This window comes from Chaetodon trifascialis, chromosome 22 (genome assembly GCF_039877785.1).
Source record: "Chaetodon trifascialis isolate fChaTrf1 chromosome 22, fChaTrf1.hap1, whole genome shotgun sequence".
Lineage (NCBI taxonomy): Eukaryota > Metazoa > Chordata > Actinopteri > Chaetodontiformes > Chaetodontidae > Chaetodon > Chaetodon trifascialis.
In genome coordinates this window covers 17,652,950-17,670,694 of record NC_092077.1, presented here as the reverse complement: position 1 = coordinate 17,670,694, position 17,745 = coordinate 17,652,950, and the positions used below count along the sequence as shown (strand labels likewise).

Genomic DNA, 17,745 nt, shown 5'->3' with positions numbered 1-17,745 from the left:
TAACTTAGGACGAGTAGGAGGCAAATGCTGCCCCAGCTGTTTCCTGTTGAAAATGTCTGTGTAATGTAGATAAATGTGAGGGATTTTCTCTCTAAATCCGTCTCCTGTTCGCTAAATCTCACTTCTCCAAAACGAGCCTGCGCAATGGAACAAAGTCGGAATATTGAGATGTGACATTGCCCGCATCTCATCCTCTTTCTCCCCGTTTTTAATGACTTCAAACAAGTTCATTTTCGCCGGGCTTTGTCTTGCGGAGACCCGTGGGGATGTCTAGCGCTCTTTCCTTTCAGTGGCATTTATGTGATGTCTTCAAGGTAACTTACCTGATTTCCTTTGACACTATAGATTATCACCTTCACTTGCTCATTATTTGCACAGAGCATCCTTGCCTAGTTTAAAAAAATAAAAGGGAATTTCTGCCGCTTATTTGCATTTTGCTGCTTTTAAATGCATGATTAATGTGGATTTATTCTGATTTTTTGCCTTTTTGTCCAGTTACTGAGCAACTGTCCTGCATGTCTTGGTGATTATTTCTCCCTACAGATAACAAGAGATTGTCCCTCATCTGCTTTAATTGACTTTTTTCTTTAGGAAATCTCGACACGAATCGTGCATGAGCTTCGCCGCTCGGATGAATGGGTTTTCATCCTCAGCGCCTCTGTGCGCCCTGCGCTCTTTTTCACCAGAAAGTCCTAATGCAGCTCTGCAACTTTCAAAGTAATTACTGCTGAGTCTGCATTATTAAGCGCTAAATATCTAACCTGAGGCTGCGGGCTTAAGAGAGAGGAGAGCTTAACATGAAATACGTATGGGCGTCGGGACCGTGCGGTTGGGGCTGTGATGTAGATGGATAGTGTCCTGTGTTTATTCTTTTTATTATGTATATTTGGCCCACTCAGCTTCCTCGGCTGGGTTTGGCGGGAGAGCCGTTTTCCATCTCACAGTTTGGATCGGAAAGATCCCTGGCGCTTTTCGCATCTCTTATTCTGCTTTTTGAATTTTGAAGCACTTTTCGTTTAGTTGTGTGCGTAATAATGCGCTGACAGCTGTTTTATGGCACAGGGGGAAAGCTGAAGCCTCATTACCAAGTGGCTCTAAATGATGGGTGTTTGAATTTCTTGAATTCATATGGATTGTTATTAACTAATGAGGACATACGCTGGGGCTGAGATGATAAGGTGAAACGTGTGTTTTCAATTTGGACGCGCTCCGCTCGGTTGCGCACAGGCGCTCCGGAGCATCAGAGCTGGTCAGCCTCCTGTTTGACTGTTTGACTCTGGCACCAAGTGCAACTTTGGATTTAATACATTTTCCTCCACATCTCCAAAACCCTGTAAAGTTACCATCTGCGGCCACGGCCACTTATTTCTTTTTTAAAACTTCCTCTTTTTTTAGCAGAGCGAAAGCTTGAATTTAAGGACACAAGGCTTCAGTTTACTGGTGTCAGTCTTATCTGGGAAAATGTTTCGTGTTGCCATCACTGGTGTGCCAGCAACTGTGACAGCACTGCTGCTCAACGGTCAGCGGTGTAATATAGGAGCAATGGCTTTAAAAGTGTGGTTTTTCTTGCTTAAATGAGTGTAATGAAATGAAAACGTCTCTCTGGTGATGCTGCCTTTAACAGCCGTGGAAATGTTAAAGCTCTCTCTCTCCCTCTCTCTCTCTCTCTCTCTCTCTCTCTCTCTCTCTCTCTCTCTCTCTCTCTCTCTCTCTCTGTGCTGCAGAGTGCGATGTGCTGTATCTCCTGTAGCCACACCCTCTCACTACTGCTGTGCGTCCTCACCCTGACTCCGACGGCAACAGGGGCGGGCCCAGAGACCCTGTGCGGGGCGGAGCTGGTCGACACGCTGCAGTTTGTGTGTGGAGAGAGAGGCTTTTATTTCAGTAAGTGCACCTTTTTATTTATTCATAAAGGTTGGCTGTATCTGTCCCAGAGCTCTCCACCTCCAGCGAGCTCATAAATAAAAAAGCAGCCAGTTTGACATCTTGTCTTGACTTTCCCTGCATTAATGTTCCCTTTCTTCCTTCATTCATTCCTCCCTCCACTGTCACATCTTCCCTCTAAGTTCACATTCACGCCTGCACATTTGTTTTACTGCTGGGCTCTCAGTGATGGACCGGGGCCCAGCCTTCGAACAAGCAAACCTAAATGAAATATGGAATAATGATAAGTAACTGTATTGTTGGTGGCAAATTGCAGTTTTGCCCATGGGCAAAGGACTTTAAGTGGAATTTGGCTGACTATCTCCAAGAAAGAGGAGGGGTAGAAACTAAATGTTGCAGTGAAGTTTTTTCTTTTTTCCACCAGAGAAGGGAAAGCGACCCAAAGAAAACCCTCCACCACGAATCCAGGATTTAAATCTCCGATTTTTCCATTAAGGGTACAACCCAGCCCAGAACAGCACGGGATATATGGAGCTACCGAGGTTAGGTGCAATGTTCCACCGGCAGCCAGTCTTTCTCAGGACACGTATCCTGATCTTTCTGTCAGAGACGAACAGTGTGACTGTACATTAGCAGCACAGCTGGCTCAAACACTACAGAACTGAGGTTTATAACCTCATTATTCACATTTCTTTGGCTGACGTCCATCAATTAAGCCAATTTCCACCGAATCTCCTGGAGGAGCTTCATATCTCCCCAGAAGTCATTTTTTTATTTTTATAATAATTGATTGTCCCTCTTATTCCTGTACAGTTTTGACATAACAATCCATTATTAATGGTTTGGTCCGGTCCCAAAGTTATGAAAGATTTTCCACATGTGGTAGACTTTGTCAGCTGCCAATTTCAAAAAGAAAAGAAGATATAAGATTTCTGTGGGAAATCAGCAGCATCTATAGTGCATTTGCAGTTGTTCTCTTTTCCAGTAATTGATTGCTTTCACCTTAACCTGAACCTGGAGTGGTTTGTAGATACACCTTCTTGAGAACTTGGTGACTGATGGAGGATTAGGGGCCAGAAGGGGGGCAATCTTTGAATCCCAGCCTCAGTACAACAAGGAAATAGCGATCAGGGTATAGTAATGCAAATCTAAAACCATTAAAAGCACAATATAGACAAATGAATCCTGTTGGTAAGATAATAGCAGCCATGCTAGCAGTTCTGTGATGCTGTGCTGTATTGTACACATTCGCTATGTTCACCATCTTAGTTTAGCATGTTAGCATGCTAGCATTCGCTAATTAGCACTAAACACAATTGAAGTAAGTACAACTAAGCTTGATGGGAATGTCATTAGTGTTGAAGGTATTACATAGACTCTCAAACCTTGAAAGTTTGACCTGATGATGGCGCTAGAGGAAATGTTTCACACAAAACGTTATGGTGGCGCCAGAGCAAAAATCAAGGATCACCAAAGTCATTAGGATTTATCCTCTGGGGAACATGAATGTCTGTACAAATAATAATCCATCTAATACTTCAGTGTGGACCAAAGACGTGGACCAACCGACCAACTTTGCCATCTTTGGAGTTACGCCACCAGTGAGGGTTGATCAATCAATGGCTTGAGACCTACAGTTGTAACACTCATAATCTGCTGGATCTGTGGCCATTTTAAAGCCCACTCTGCAGTTTATACAGGGGTGTGATGGCCTTGTGTACCCTCCGCTCCCCATTTTGCTGGAAACTGCACTTATGTGCTCTTGATTGCCATCTCTGTCTGATTGGCTTCACAGTCCAGTCGTTTCATTAACTTCTGACTTCACTCCATCATCATCTTTCTTGGCAGATATGCGCTGGTGTTTGAAGCAACAAGTAGCCCCCGCAAAGATTTTGTTTGAATCTGAACTGCCCTCCTAAATGTCAGGACTTCACGTCGTTGATGCTTCTGAAGGGTTTCCGCACAAGCTTTGGCTTTTTTCCTGCTTTAAGAAAACCAGTGAACTGTCGTGCTGGGTGGAAATCTTTGCTGATGATGATGCCTGTTCCGATGATACCTGCTACAGCTCATGGTACCAACAATGGCATCCTTGCACAAGAGAGCTGAAGATGTGCTCCAACATTAATGATGACAGCTCTCACGTCCAACACCCTTTGTCAGACAAGAACATTGGCAGCAATAAATACAGGCAGATCTGCAATCGGACAAAAATTCTGGTTTCCTGCATGACAGTCGAAGGTGCTACGCGTGGTTCCACCATCTCAACCTCCATGCTACATGTGCCTCGTTCCATAAAGGGTGCACTTCTTCCTGAAGACTGTCTAGTGCAGAATTGGTTCATTAAAACTGATTTTTGGTAGTGTAAATTGAGAATTAGCTTCACTTAAAAGGGAATTTCCACTAAATTGAGCCCAAATTACAAATTCTCATACCCTTCCTGTCCAGTGAAAAACAACTGTTTTGTTACTGCACGTACATTGTAGAAATACTTTAATGGATCCTTCCAAAACGTCATCGAATGTAATCTGAGGCTTTCTGCAGAATCATCCAGGGTCAACATTAAGTCTGGCAGTAGTGTGACCATGCACCTTGCTGCTGCTCCCCACCATCCCACTGCCACATTCCTCCACCCCTGCATGCAGCTTTTCCAGAACCAGTCAACATCATTCTCTGCATCAGGCCTTTTGTATGGCATTTGCCAGAGAGTTGTTGGAAAGCCACCAAGCTGCTGCAAAGCTGTGAGTCTTGTTCATCCAGATGCTGCTGGCAACACCCACCTGCTGTGAAGTGGTCATGACAGCCGGCTCGGTTGCCAGTTTTCTGCCAGTTAAGACTTTTTGGTCTTTGGATTCTCTCTGCAGCAGCTCCTCACTTGTATAAATGACCATGTTCTCTTCACTTAGGCTGAGAGACAGTGGAACATCACGAATTACATGATCAAGTCTGGCTTATTAATAAATCATGCATTACATTTAGCATCTATGTGCTACATGGGTCATATCTGTAACACCACCAGTACTTTTTCCTTACTTTCTTACATGGTGATTGCAATTTAATTTTCTTCCCCCGAAATTAAGATCAATGGTAAATCCCATGTTAATGATTCATATCTCAGTTTGAAGGTCTGTCCCAAGAAGTGTCTGCAGCTGTAATTTAAAGTTGATGAAATGTTTCAGATTTTGACAAGGTATGAGGTTGACCAGAGACTGGATGATGTGAGAGTGTTGGCTACTGATAGCAGTGTTTTACCACAGCTTTGTAAAAGTTTCTCACAGGCTATAGAAGTATAGCACCACTGTCCATATTCATCTCATGAGAAAGTGTTGAACAGAGGCCAAAGTAACTTACGAATCCTCATGCAGGATATACTTCTTAAGCAGGAACAGACCTTTCTGTGGTACAGGGAATGTATTTGTCTTTCCTGCATTACCTTACACTGTGCAGTCACTGAAGTGCACAGCGTCCATCTATCAATGCCACATTTTCCTGTGTTGAAAAAGAGGTGTATTTCACGAACACTCCATCCTTTTTTGAAAAGACGATGAGGTTAGAGCAGCAGGGTGCTGTGCCTTGGAAAATATGCTGCTCCCTGTCTTCCTCTGTTTCTCTCGCTCTCTCATATTCTCGCTGTCATTCCTTTTCCTTCCCCTCTCCGCCGGTCGCCACATGTACCAGTGGCTGTTTGTGTAAAATATCTGGAGAATCCATTTGGGTTCTGTTGTATGTAGGACCCGGCAGCGTAACAGCTTGGCCAAAGGAGGCGCGCTCCTTTCCCTGAACTCTTCCCCTCCGGTCTGGCCGTGTTGAACTTGGCAGCCCTCTGATTGATAATGTGTCCATAGACGGTGTTGCAACGACAGTGGGCTTTCTGTGCTCAGAGCGCTTTTGCCAATCCACCTTACACATGTCACCAGTAAAGTAGCACACTTGCATTTTAAGAGTACAGATTTCCTACCCTGACAGAAATGCTAAATACTAGTTGGTGGAAATTCTTTTTTTTTTTTTTTAGGTAATGAAACAAACTGCGGTCTATGAAACAGAAAAAAAAAAAAAAATCCACAAACGTAGTCAGTTTTTCCAATTATTAGCCTGACCTAGAAATCCTCAGTTGTCTTTGTAATGCTTTACCAGGCAGGACCGTGGGGTGATTTCACTGCGATGTTCATTCCATGAATCAGATCTGTTATGGGATTTTTTTGGCTAAAGTGTGAGTGCTAAGTGGCTCCCTGTCATAAGTCACTTCATATTTTATCAGTTCATGCTAAAATATTCACACTTATTCTCGAGTGAGTGTGAGAAACATAATCTTACTGCTGATTTCTGCGAAATGAATGATACGCAGAATCTCTTGAATAACATTAAATGGAAGAACCCATCCTTTTTGGCCGAGGGCTAATTGTTAGTACACAGAGTTCTAGTAAAACAGAACAGCCAAATATGAAAAGTGATAATTTTTTAAGTGTTTTGGCTCGTACGAATGGCGTGTGACTTGGAAAGAAGAGGGGAAATAGCTTTTAGCAGCCATTGATGAGACTTCCTCCTCGTTGTTTGTCCCTGTCAGTTTTATTCAAAGCTACTGGAGCTGGAGAAAGAGGTAGAATGTGCAAACCGCACGTCACATACATGCACACGCATGCACACATTCAAACATACACTTTGCGAGGCCTTGTCCCTCAGCAGCAGGGGATTATGTGGATTACAGGATGATCAGGACACCCCCACCCCCCACCCCCCCAGTTTTACCCTGGACCTGAACACACAGCGGAAGGCACTGAGATCTGAAGAAAGACCTCCTGTGTCCTCTCCATCACCGAGAAAAAGGTGTCGTTTTCCAATTAAGACCTGAACTGCAAATCTCTGACCCTTCTGTGAATTACTGCGAAGCGTAACAAAGAGGCATTTCATGAAAAGGACAGGCGGGCGTCCTCCAGATTTAGATCTGTACATTAGGAGAAGCTGAGACACGAGGGATTTGAGGACACTCTGGGACTAAACAGTGCTTTAACTTTGAAACCCTTCATCGGTTTAATCCAGTCACTAAATGTAGGACCTCTACAAAGGAAACAAGGATATATCAGGTTGCACTGGGGCAGAGATCACAGTTGATATCCTGGACCTCTCCTGCATCCTTTCCTCTTTACCTTAGGTGGTCACGTAAATTGTCTTTTATTTCACATTCCCGTTGTAAACATACCAAAGAATCCCACAAACCATCGATCTCTTGCACTTCCCAACATTTCAACAAAATAGATATGAGACAGCTGTGTCTTACTTCCCTTGATGCTGAGATATGCAGAGACAGATACCTCTTGGCCAACAAAGAATCCACAGTATTGATCACCTGCACTCACTTAACTATCCTCAGACCTTTGATTTTACCTTCACCAGGTAAAATTCGTAGAGAAAGAAACTGGTCCCTTCACAATCAGGAGTTTTTGATCCTATTGTCAGTAAGACTGTATTTAGAGTTTTTTTGTATTGTTTCTGATGGTACCTGATAAATTATTATGCATAGCTTCACCAATTTATTCAATCATTATTATATCACTACCATACATTCAGAATCCGCCTAAAAACCTGTTGCCCTCTAAAGAAAATACACTCAATAAATCCATTTGATGATGCTGATAGAAGCTCTAGCGTCAGCGGCTTTGAATCAGATTCTAACGTCACAGCACAGAACACTTCGCTCAAACCAAACTCTTTGTGGTACCAGTGATAAAGAGATAGTTTCCAGTACTTTAGCTGCTCTTATAGTCCCGGCCCAGCCATAAACTGCCTGACACTTTGCAGGAAGAGCAGTGCACAGGCTCCAAGAATCCACTAGTTTTTATTGACCATGACCAAGCTGTAAAACTCAGATGCTTTCTGTGCCACTCTGGAATGGGGGAATCCAGCCATCTCTCTCCAGTGCCAGTCCTTAGAGGAATGAACACGATGTGCGCTGAAGCTGTCAAACACCAAACCCAAGATGTTTGCTGGCATCAGATGAAACAGTTCATCTAAACTATATTGGACAGGTTGAAGACAGGTGGTTCTATCGCATAGTTTTCTGTAAAGAAGGACGCTGGCTGATTGACAGCTAATGTAAATCGTTAAAATTAATGCTCTTTATAGCATACAGGCTCTGAAAAGTTCATAGGCTGCTCGTTCGTGGAGGACGGCACCTGCAGTCAGCTTGGATTCACTGAAGATACAATTTATTCCAAAGACTGAGAGTTATGGAAAAAAAAAGGAAAATATGCCAGAACATATCAAAACATCCATAGAAACGTCTCAAACCACTTCTGCAGCATAAATACAGCCTCCTCGTTCATTTCAATGAGACCTCTGTGAGAGCTCCGGAAAGAAAAACGCAAGGTCGTCCAGCAAAAAGTGTTTACCTGACATCATCCGACAAGGTGCTGCGCGGCAACTTGGTCAGTCAAATACACGCATGTGCACATCCTATTCATCTGAAGCGTGAATGGGGTGCTTCTACCTCACGTGGCTGAGATGTAAGATAGAACAATTGTCTCCATGATGTTTCTGAAGTTGTAAAAACCCTACAGTGCAAGTCAACATCCGGAGTACTCTACTATATTTACCCACAAAGGGTTTTAAACAACTCTTTTTCACGTACGCAGTCGTACAACCCAAGACCTTCACACACACTGATGCGTAAAATAGTTTAGCTGTTTCCAGTCTCAACACCAGTTTATTCGCTTCGCATCCATTAATCTGCCTCGCCTCACCAGTAAAGACACAGTCCGACACAGGAACGGCAAAGAGCATTCAGTCAGATTTCGCACACTTTCTAATCTGAGCTTCATCAGCATGTGTGATCCCTGCATCCTCCACCCTCAGTCAGTCTCCTACAGCAGAGGGCTGCGAGGCAGGACCCACTGGCAGAAAAGGTTGTTTACCCTTATTTGTTTAACAACAGTCGCAGAAACAACTCTTTGTTTATGAGGGATTACAGCAGCTATCCATGGAATTGAAGCATTTAAAACCTTCCAAAGCTTTTAGACCTGATTATTATATGCGTGTTTTTCCCCAACCTGCCCGAGCTGATTATCCTACATGTTACAACCGGTGCCAGCTGATTTTTCTCTCCCTTCCAGCTGTTTGTGCAGCAGGGTTGCAAGCTATTTTCAGAATAATAGCGGATGTTAATTTGCAAGGCTTTATTGGGATGGATTGAAAAACAGGCCAGGCAACAAGGCACGGCCCCTCTTTTGGCTTTCAGCAGCCATTATATAATCGCCAGCCAGGGCTCAATGTCATATTTCTCTCTTTCTAAATGTCTTGACATCAGGTGTTAATATAGCAGCCAAGGCTGGTCCCACTGAACCACGCTGCAGGGGAATACCACACTCTGTTTGCACAGATGACTGAAAAGAAAGAATTACATAAACAGTGAAAAAGTTGCAGCTGTCATAAATTAGCATTTTCGAGTTAGCACAATGCAAATGTCAAAAGCTAAAATAAGATTTTTCAGATTTCTTTTAACGCATCCATTTTTGGCAGGTGGAGATCTGGACAAATCCAGTTCTTGTGTTCCCTAAATAATGCAGGTGCACAGTGTATTTTTAGCATCATTCTACCTGATGTGCAACATGAAAGCCTCTCGATTGCCCCCCCCCCCCCCCCCATTTTCCTCCCTCTCGTTCACACCTCCGTTGTCTTCCACTCTGCTTTGCGTCTGGGGGTCTGAGGAGAAAGATGCTTATGTTTCTGAATGAAAGCTGCTCTCAATCCAAAACAACATTGTCAGGACAAGGCAGACAGAAAGCAGCAGTTAATGCACTTTGTCAGCACTGGCAGGCTTCTGAGCCAAGAGCTATTAACTCTGAGAGGGAAAGGCATTTCCTCCTTGTAAATGCCATATTAAATTATTATTATTTTATTTGGTAACAGGGAAAAGCCCATCAGGGCTATATTGCTGAAGGTGAGCAGGGAATTGTAAATGGATAGCCAGAGTTTTTCTAAAGGCCACCAAAAGAGGGTGGGCTTTGGGGGGTGAGGCAGTTGAAATAGGAAGTGAGTATTGGCGTCATGGTAACTCAATGTGGTCATGAGTCAAAAAGCCGAGTGTCACACCTTTAGATAACATTTTACTAACACGTGATATAATATAGCCTACAGCAGAATTCCATCACCTGCACTGGTCTTCAACTTACGCCTGTATCTTGGCATAAAAGGTGCATCACGCCATTGTCTTTATAAGATAGGCTCCATTGTGCCAAATGAAAATGTGAATGAACAGTGCAACGTAGCCAACGGGGGTGCGGCCTCAAGCCTGCCTGGCTGTTCCTGCGGGTTGATCGGGCCCAGAGGGCTTGTGGTTTGGCCTCGCTGGACGGGCCTCTGTGTAAAAGATACCTGGGCCAAAATGGCTGACCATGATATTCTCCACGTTGAGGTGACGGAGGCCCCCTTTTTACAGGGGAGGAGCTGCCAAAAGGGGTCCATAGCGTGCAATCTGATACACTGTAAATTTTACACGGAAGAAATCCATGTCATTAAGGAATCAGACCCATGACCCGGCCATTATCACTGCTTGTATTACAAGCGTAGCATCTGGCCACCAGCCAGGATTAGCTTGATTAATTCAGATCTGATAATTCAGAACAGATATAAAGAATTGAAGGGGGGTAAAAAGAAGAGTATTCTGGCTGTCGATGTTGCTGGCTTAACAACAACTGCTGGTTGCACATTTTATCAGCTGGATAGCTAGCTAATTAATCAGCAAGTTCCGCGTGCTACATGATATCTTAAAAGACTGGAGCTAATGCTGCATGATCCAGGCTAAAAGTCTGCGTCCTTAACCAGTTTATCGAATCTGCCAGATGGAAATTAAGACACAATGTTGTTCTTGGGAAAAATATACTTTTTTTATCTAACATAAGGCTATTTAGCTGCTTAGCTTACATATTAGGACAAGCAAGACAGAGGTTAGATTTATTATTTATGGTACATATCCTCAAGAAGTAAAATTGGGCATTTTAATATGGGGGTCTATGGGAATGACTCACCTTTGGAGCCAGCATCAAGCGGCCATTCGAGGAACTGTAGTTTTTGGATTTCCACCTTGGCTTCATCTTTTAGCCCCAGAGCTTACTGCTCCAGGCAGGACAGAGTAGCTAATGTTGTTAACACTAATATAATGTAGGAACTAGTTAACAGTCCTTGTTGCTCTGATATATTTATTTATTTATTTATGGTTGCTTACTGGTGATTTTAGGATTCACTGTGTGTACGCTTGTCTAAATGTAAGGGGTATGTGGACAGTGGGACGGCACAACGCTTATTCAATGCCTCAATTTATTGAGATTCAGTATTAATGTTGCTGTCTCCTCAGTTATCTGACTTCTTCTGCTGTTCTTCTCAAACAGGTAAACCAACAGGCTATGGCCCCAATGCACGGCGGTCACGTGGCATTGTGGATGAGTGCTGCTTCCAAAGCTGTGAGCTGCGGCGCCTGGAGATGTACTGTGCACCTGCCAAGACTAGCAAGGCTGCTCGCTCTGTGCGTGCACAGCGCCACACAGACATGCCAAGAGCACCTAAGGTTAGTACCGCAGGGCACAAAGTGGACAAGGGCACAGAGCGTAGGACAGCACAGCAGCCAGACAAGACAAAAAACAAGAAGGTGAGCACAGCACCGAACAGATACACTCTTAAAAAGGTTTTCTCATCAGGAAATGTGGAAGAAAAAGAGACTAGGACTTGTGTTTTGGTAGCTGCTGTCAGAGCGCGCACGCATAATATAGATGAGAACCTTGACACCACTCTCATATCTGGCACTGAGTTTGAAATTACAGCAAGCAGATGGTTACCTTAGCTTAGCATAAAGACCGGAAACAGAGGGATCAGCCAGCTTAACTCTGTCCAAAGATGCCCAGCCAAGAAATATCCTCACACATAACCACCTGCTAAACTACAAATTATACTTTTTTGTTGTTATTAAGAGTAGAAAAAAGAAGAAGGAGGCCTGAGGGCTGAAATTTCATCCTAATAAAAGAGAAATGCATATGGAGCCAGAATGTGCAACACCTTTTTCCTACTCTCAAGTCTGCTTCCAGTGATCAGCACCTCACTATAACTCTTAGAGTGAGTTGCTTTTCTATTATATTCTGTACATATTAAACAGAAAAGATGTGTGAGCTTCAGGTGCTAGAAGGTAGAAAACTAGCTTTTTCCATCTGTTTCCAGTCATTATGCTAAGCTAATAGCCAACCGACTGCTGCCTGAAGTTACATACTCAGCATTCAGGCATGAACGTGGTCTGAAACTTCTCATCTTGTTAAGCACATTTTCCAAATTGTGGTACTGTTACTTTAAGGGGTCAGTAGGTTCAAGTTCAAGCATCTTACTGTGGCAAGAGAAATTAATCCATCCAATTTAAGTGGCTTCATTTTCCTCCCACAGAGACCTTTACCTGGACATAGTCATTCATCCTTCAAGGTATGCATGCCAGTGAATACTTCTCATCCAATTTTATTATTTTTATTATGTCATTTAAATCTCTGTATCATACAGTCACCATCCTCAAAATCAGAATGAGAGAGGGTCATTCAAACAATCTTAGCTTTGAAATCTTAATCTCTTGGCCAAAGAGAGAAAGCATGAGGTCTAAATGCAGACTCTGTTTCATCCTTGAGTTGCCAACCTGCAGGAGAGTGTGATCCTTTTAAGATTTGACCGTGTGCTTTTTACCCTTCTCTCAAAAAAGAAAACCATTAGCAAGAGAAGGAACTAAGTGGTTTTTGTGGTAGACCCAGTGGCACTCCCGCTCCCCAGGCAGAATCTCCACTCTGCTACTGTACATTATGTGCTGAAATTCTGGCATCTCACCGTAACAGACTGACACATGCAAGGTCCGGAAATGCAGCACGTGTCTATGTGTTCAGTGGCTTCCACAACACTCATCTGTTCATTAATTTGTGGATTGTGGGGCACTTTGAACGGTGGTATTGTTGCACGAACGGGTCGTCTTGTTTCTGTAATTTAAGTCGAATTGCGATTTGAATTACCTTCAAAAGATTACATTTGTGGACATATTTGTGGAAACACCTTGAGCTTCAGGTCTGTGGGTGGGCGGTTTACTTGGCAGTAGTTTCTAGGAGATGCATAGTTAGCATGTCTGTAATGTAGCCTATGAATGTTTTTGGAAGATGTTTTCCCCCTTTTCAACAAACCCACATAATGGCGGACCGTTAGCGATTTGTCCCTTTACAACATTAAACATTTAAGAGGACCCATCATGCTATACAGTTTGTTTTTAACCTGAAAGTGGAAGCTGGCAAGCTAGCTTCAGCGTAGCTTGCTAACTACCAATGATTCCCACTAGACATTACTTTTCGTTCATGCTATTTCATACCCAGTAAGTGCCATCGGCAACTTAGGCCATCTGTTCCTTTACAACATTCAGCTTTTTGGGGTTAGTAGCCTAAATTGCAAATGTTAACACTGTGATTTCAACATCTGCCGATTGGCAGCTCCCCTCAGTGTTATGCCTGCCCCACATATGGAAAGAAGGGCACTAGCTAACATTGGCTACCCCTCTTTTATTGGTGCAGATGTGGTAAAAGCAAATGAAAGTACTGTCAAAACTCACAGCAGTACTTACAGTAGTCCTGTAACCTCAGGAATTCATATGCTACCCTGCAATTCAGACAGAAAAATGCATGGAGGGTTCTGCCATTTGTTTGATAAAAAGTCAAAGGTAGAAGCCTGTGTACCAGTAGCTCCTCCCACTTTTTGTGCCCACCCACACAGATTTTGGACCAACCAAATTACTTAATAAAGACAACCTAAATTCTTTTTTTCCTGATTACAACTTTGACCAAATTTTTACTCAAGACCAATCAATCACCAAAGGTATTCTAATTTCTAGGCATGCTTGAATTTTAATTTCAGTTTGACTTTAAGAAAGCGATTACCTCCATTTTATTTTCACCATCCAAAGAGCAGCTTTGTTTTTATGGGCACAGATGCAGATTTCACACCCAAAGCTTGCTTACTTTATCCTACACCTGCTGTATCCCAGCTATTCATCTAAAATGTGTTTCTCTTTTGTTGCAGGAAGTGCATCAGAAAAACTCAAGTCGAGGCAACACGGGGGGCAGAAATTACAGAATGTAGGGAAGGAGCGAATGGACAAATGCCCAGCGACTTGGGAAGAGAGAAGGGAGTGGCCTTACCTGGTACCCCTGTGGAATGGTTCACTGTAAAACAAAACAAAGAGGAGGCTAACAATGGTCCGAAAAGTTCTTCAAAATGATTGAAACCTGAGCGCTAAGTGGTGTTTAAGGGTTTGATGAGGGATCTTGTGATTATTTTATACACTGCACCATTCCATATCGGGAGGAATTCTTTGTTAATGCAATGTAACAGACTAGATTAGCTGCTGAGACACGAACAAGAGCTTATTATACCTCCATGTGTGAGCTGCAGCATCCCTGGGCTCCAGGAAAGGTGGGAACGGATCTGGGCTTCAGCCAGTCAGAGAGCGGCAGGCTGCGTTTGAGAATGAGTGGTCCATCCTGTCTATTGAACTTTGCGAGGTAAATCCTTTTACTTTGAGAGAGTGGATTCATTCACTCTTTTGGCAAGACAGGATACGTTGTCACCGGTCATATATAGCAGTTACTACCCCAGTTAAAATCTGATTATATTACCTTCAGAGTTTGTTTTCATGCACCAAGCATTGCTGAGGACATTTTTAATAAGTAAAAACAAGGTTTGCTTTAAAGCACAAAGACCAGGTGGTTCATTATCAGACTTAAAACTTTGTTGTAATTATTTTACCTTGAGCTCAAGTCAAATCCCTACTTATCATTGACTGAAGGTAGCGTTCTTCTGTCTAATTGGAGTCCCTTGAAGGTTTGAGTCCAACCCAAATCCCTCCTAAGCTTCAGGAAGTGTTGAGAACCTGAGGTCTGAGTCTACAATCCAAACACTTCTACAACAACAGATGAAGAACCAATAGAGGGGATTTTAAGGAACAGTGGGTACTACAAAAACAAGATTGTGCTTTTCCCTGTTTTGAAAAACAGAGAATCAGATTAACCAGAAGCTAAATTGAATCAAAGTTTCTTGGCTAGGCATTGCATGGTGCTTGTTTGGTTGTCAGAAATGGGTCATTCAGTGGATTCAAAGTGCATTTGGCATAAGTCAGTGGAATAAGTCAAATAGCGACAATCAGGCAAAATGTTTGTCGTCTGCATCCTTTTCACATGTCACCACCATTGCCAAATCAGATTTTTGTCAACCATCCAGTCACCAGTGATCAACATTTGAGTCTGAGTGGAGGCCTGCGTTCAAGGTTACACGCAAGTCATGAAAGTTTAGTCACAGCAAGTCAACAAGCGCTCTCAGAGACCCATGAGTTTCAACTAGAGTAAAACCTTTATTCTTGTTCTGTTGAACAACTAACAATGTGTTCCCAAGTCTGTCAACACCGAAGTTTAAAGCAAAAGACAGGGAGGCTCTAACAATAGCCACATAGATGTGAAGTTTAATGATTGATCGATCTTGGCTTGTTATATTCTGTTAGTTTAGGGAGGCCGAGAACTTTGCTACTTCAGTTGTTGCTCGGACTGCATTACCTGCCATCATGGCGAGAGTACAACAAAATTCCGCAGCATCTACTGCAAAGTCCACCAAAAACCCCCAAAGCAGATTATGTGATTTGGTTGCTATTGCAAACCAAAATGACAAAATGTCCTCCTGGAGACGTGCAATACGGCACACATATAAAAGTACACAAACACACATACAAAGCACGCACAGTGTAAATGAGAGTTGTGTAAGTTTGTGAGCAAGGGTCAAGCACACGCAAACAGTTCTGAGAAGTCCTTGCATGAGGACTGACATTCATGGGTGTTTGTTCAAGCCTTCATGTGGATTGACAGTCATTTTATCTCACAAACCGCCCAAGACATCTCATCTCTGGCTCTGCCTCCTCTGCCTGTGTATAATCAAACAGTACTCCCATTTATGTTAACCTATGCATTACTATCATTCATTGTACATGATGGTTTCATATAACAAAACTGTATTAAGAATCCTATCCACTGTATAATGGTGCTATTTTGTAGTTTGTTACTTGCAAGAGATGGCTAAGACAGACAGATGGCAGGGCTTACATTGGAGGTCTTCCCTTTTGCACAGCCTTGTGGCCACCATTTTAATAGTGTTTTTATTTGTAAGCTGTTTCAATAAGGTAGTAGTGTAAGCGAGTAAATGTATCTGTGTGAAATCTGTGAATGCATGGAGATAAAAAAAAAAAAGTCAATACCATGTTGTGGTCCCAAGAAGGCAAAATGCTATTTTTTCTACTGTTTTTGAATTATTTTCTCAAGATAGATCCCTTATGCCAAATAACTTGACAAAAGTACTGTGAACTGTGATTCTTCCAATTGTATTGAGATTGTTAAAATTCATGGCGTGCTTTTGTCTGTCCTGAGATGTGTGTCTACATGCACTTCACTGGAAGCCAAGGTATTGAAAACACTTAACGCGAGACTACGTAACCTTTGCTGAGCGGCGGCCACGGGGGCTACAAGTGGTAATTCCAGGATAACTGCATATAAAATCTGCCTTCATTTCCCAAGATCCTCTTGAGTCAGACAGTATAATGCAATGGAAACACAAGTAGAAAAGAGCCAAAGTCATCAAATTTACTCATTAATGTCACACAGTGTCTAGCTTAAAGGAATAATTCAGAGTTTTTGGAAATATGCCTCTTCATTTTCATATCCTTCCATTAAATACAAAGCTCAAACCAACAGCCAGTTAACTTAGCTTAGCACAAAACAGCTCAATCACCTATGCTGGCTTCAAAGTTAACAAATTCCGCTGACGAGCACCTCTGAAGCTCAGAAACTAACATTAAGAAGTGACCCCATATAACCATGTACTGTTGTATTTACACCTAAATGAATCAATAAAAAAGTTAAATTAAATAAAGGACATGTGTGCGTTAATGTGTGAGCTTTAGAGGTGCTGGTGCAGTGGAATTTATTTTCCTTGGATGGCGAAGGCATCTGACTGACTGACCGTGATATTCTTACCCTCACCCTCACCAATCATCTCTTCTCAAACCTAAACCTAACCAACCCAACCAATGAAGGCAACAGGTACAAGCCAATCAGAGGCAGTGTAGGGTAGGTCATGCCTCTGCCATCCTATGAAAAAAAAAAAAAAAAAACTTTCGGCAGGGCCAAGCTAGCTGTTTGCCGTTGTTTTCAGTCTTTATGCTAGGCTGAAAACAACATTGTCAATATTCTCATCCAACCCTTGGCATAAGCATAAGCATATTTCCCTTCATGTGGCACTGTTCCTTTAAGTATGCCAACGTTAAGCAACTGCATAAGATACTGCTCATACCAGACCAAATAAAGTGTGACAAAACCCCAGACTGAACTGAACTGAGAAAAGGTGCACTTTGCTGCTTATGAAGTCAACTTTTCATTTGTAAGAGGAAGATTTTGTTATTTCCTTCGAAAGTTGCATAGTCTTGCTTTAAGAATAAGCCAGGAGTTTAATTTATTTGGACTTAAACATTTGTTAGCACCTCTCTGACAAAGGTCAATTTAAGTGTGTTTTTATCTGTCACGATAAAGGTTTTGAAATGGGAATTTGCATATGTACTTTGTCTATTCCTTATGAATTTATCATTCAACCTGGCGGCTGAAATTAAAAAGAAGCTGGTTGGAGAAGAGCTCCGGTCCACCCAGATCTTCAGATATACAGTACAAACCAAAGACTTTTTAATGAGAACAAAGCCTCACTCAGCATTATTATGTCATGAACTTAACCCATCCTTGTCTGAACTGCACTGCAGCTACAATACACCCTTCACACACTGTC

At 42.6% G+C, this 17,745-nt stretch overlaps 1 protein-coding gene across 1 annotated transcript; it reads left to right on the top strand.

Annotated features, from left to right (window-relative positions):
- Window positions 1-112: 112 nt before the first annotated feature.
- igf1 (insulin-like growth factor 1) lies at window positions 113-17,094 on the top strand. The gene is made up of 5 exons (XM_070991530.1): window positions 113-314; window positions 1,725-1,884; window positions 11,262-11,518; window positions 12,298-12,333; window positions 13,954-17,094. Exons 1-5 carry the CDS (start codon window positions 267-269, stop codon window positions 14,011-14,013), a joined length of 561 nt encoding a protein of 186 aa, XP_070847631.1. The 5' UTR covers window positions 113-266; the 3' UTR covers window positions 14,014-17,094.
- Window positions 17,095-17,745: the final 651 nt, after the last annotated feature.

Bases quoted from the DNA above. Each gene is read 5' to 3' on its own strand.
- igf1 (XM_070991530.1), top strand. From the start codon at position 267: ATGTCTAGCGCTCTTTCCTTTCAGTGGCATTTATGTGATGTCTTCAAG. The intron at 11,519-12,297 runs GTGAGCACAGCA...TTCCTCCCACAG, and splicing joins ACAAGACAAAAAACAAGAAG to AGACCTTTACCTGGACATAG. The intron at 12,334-13,953 runs GTATGCATGCCA...CTTTTGTTGCAG, and splicing joins ATAGTCATTCATCCTTCAAG to GAAGTGCATCAGAAAAACTC.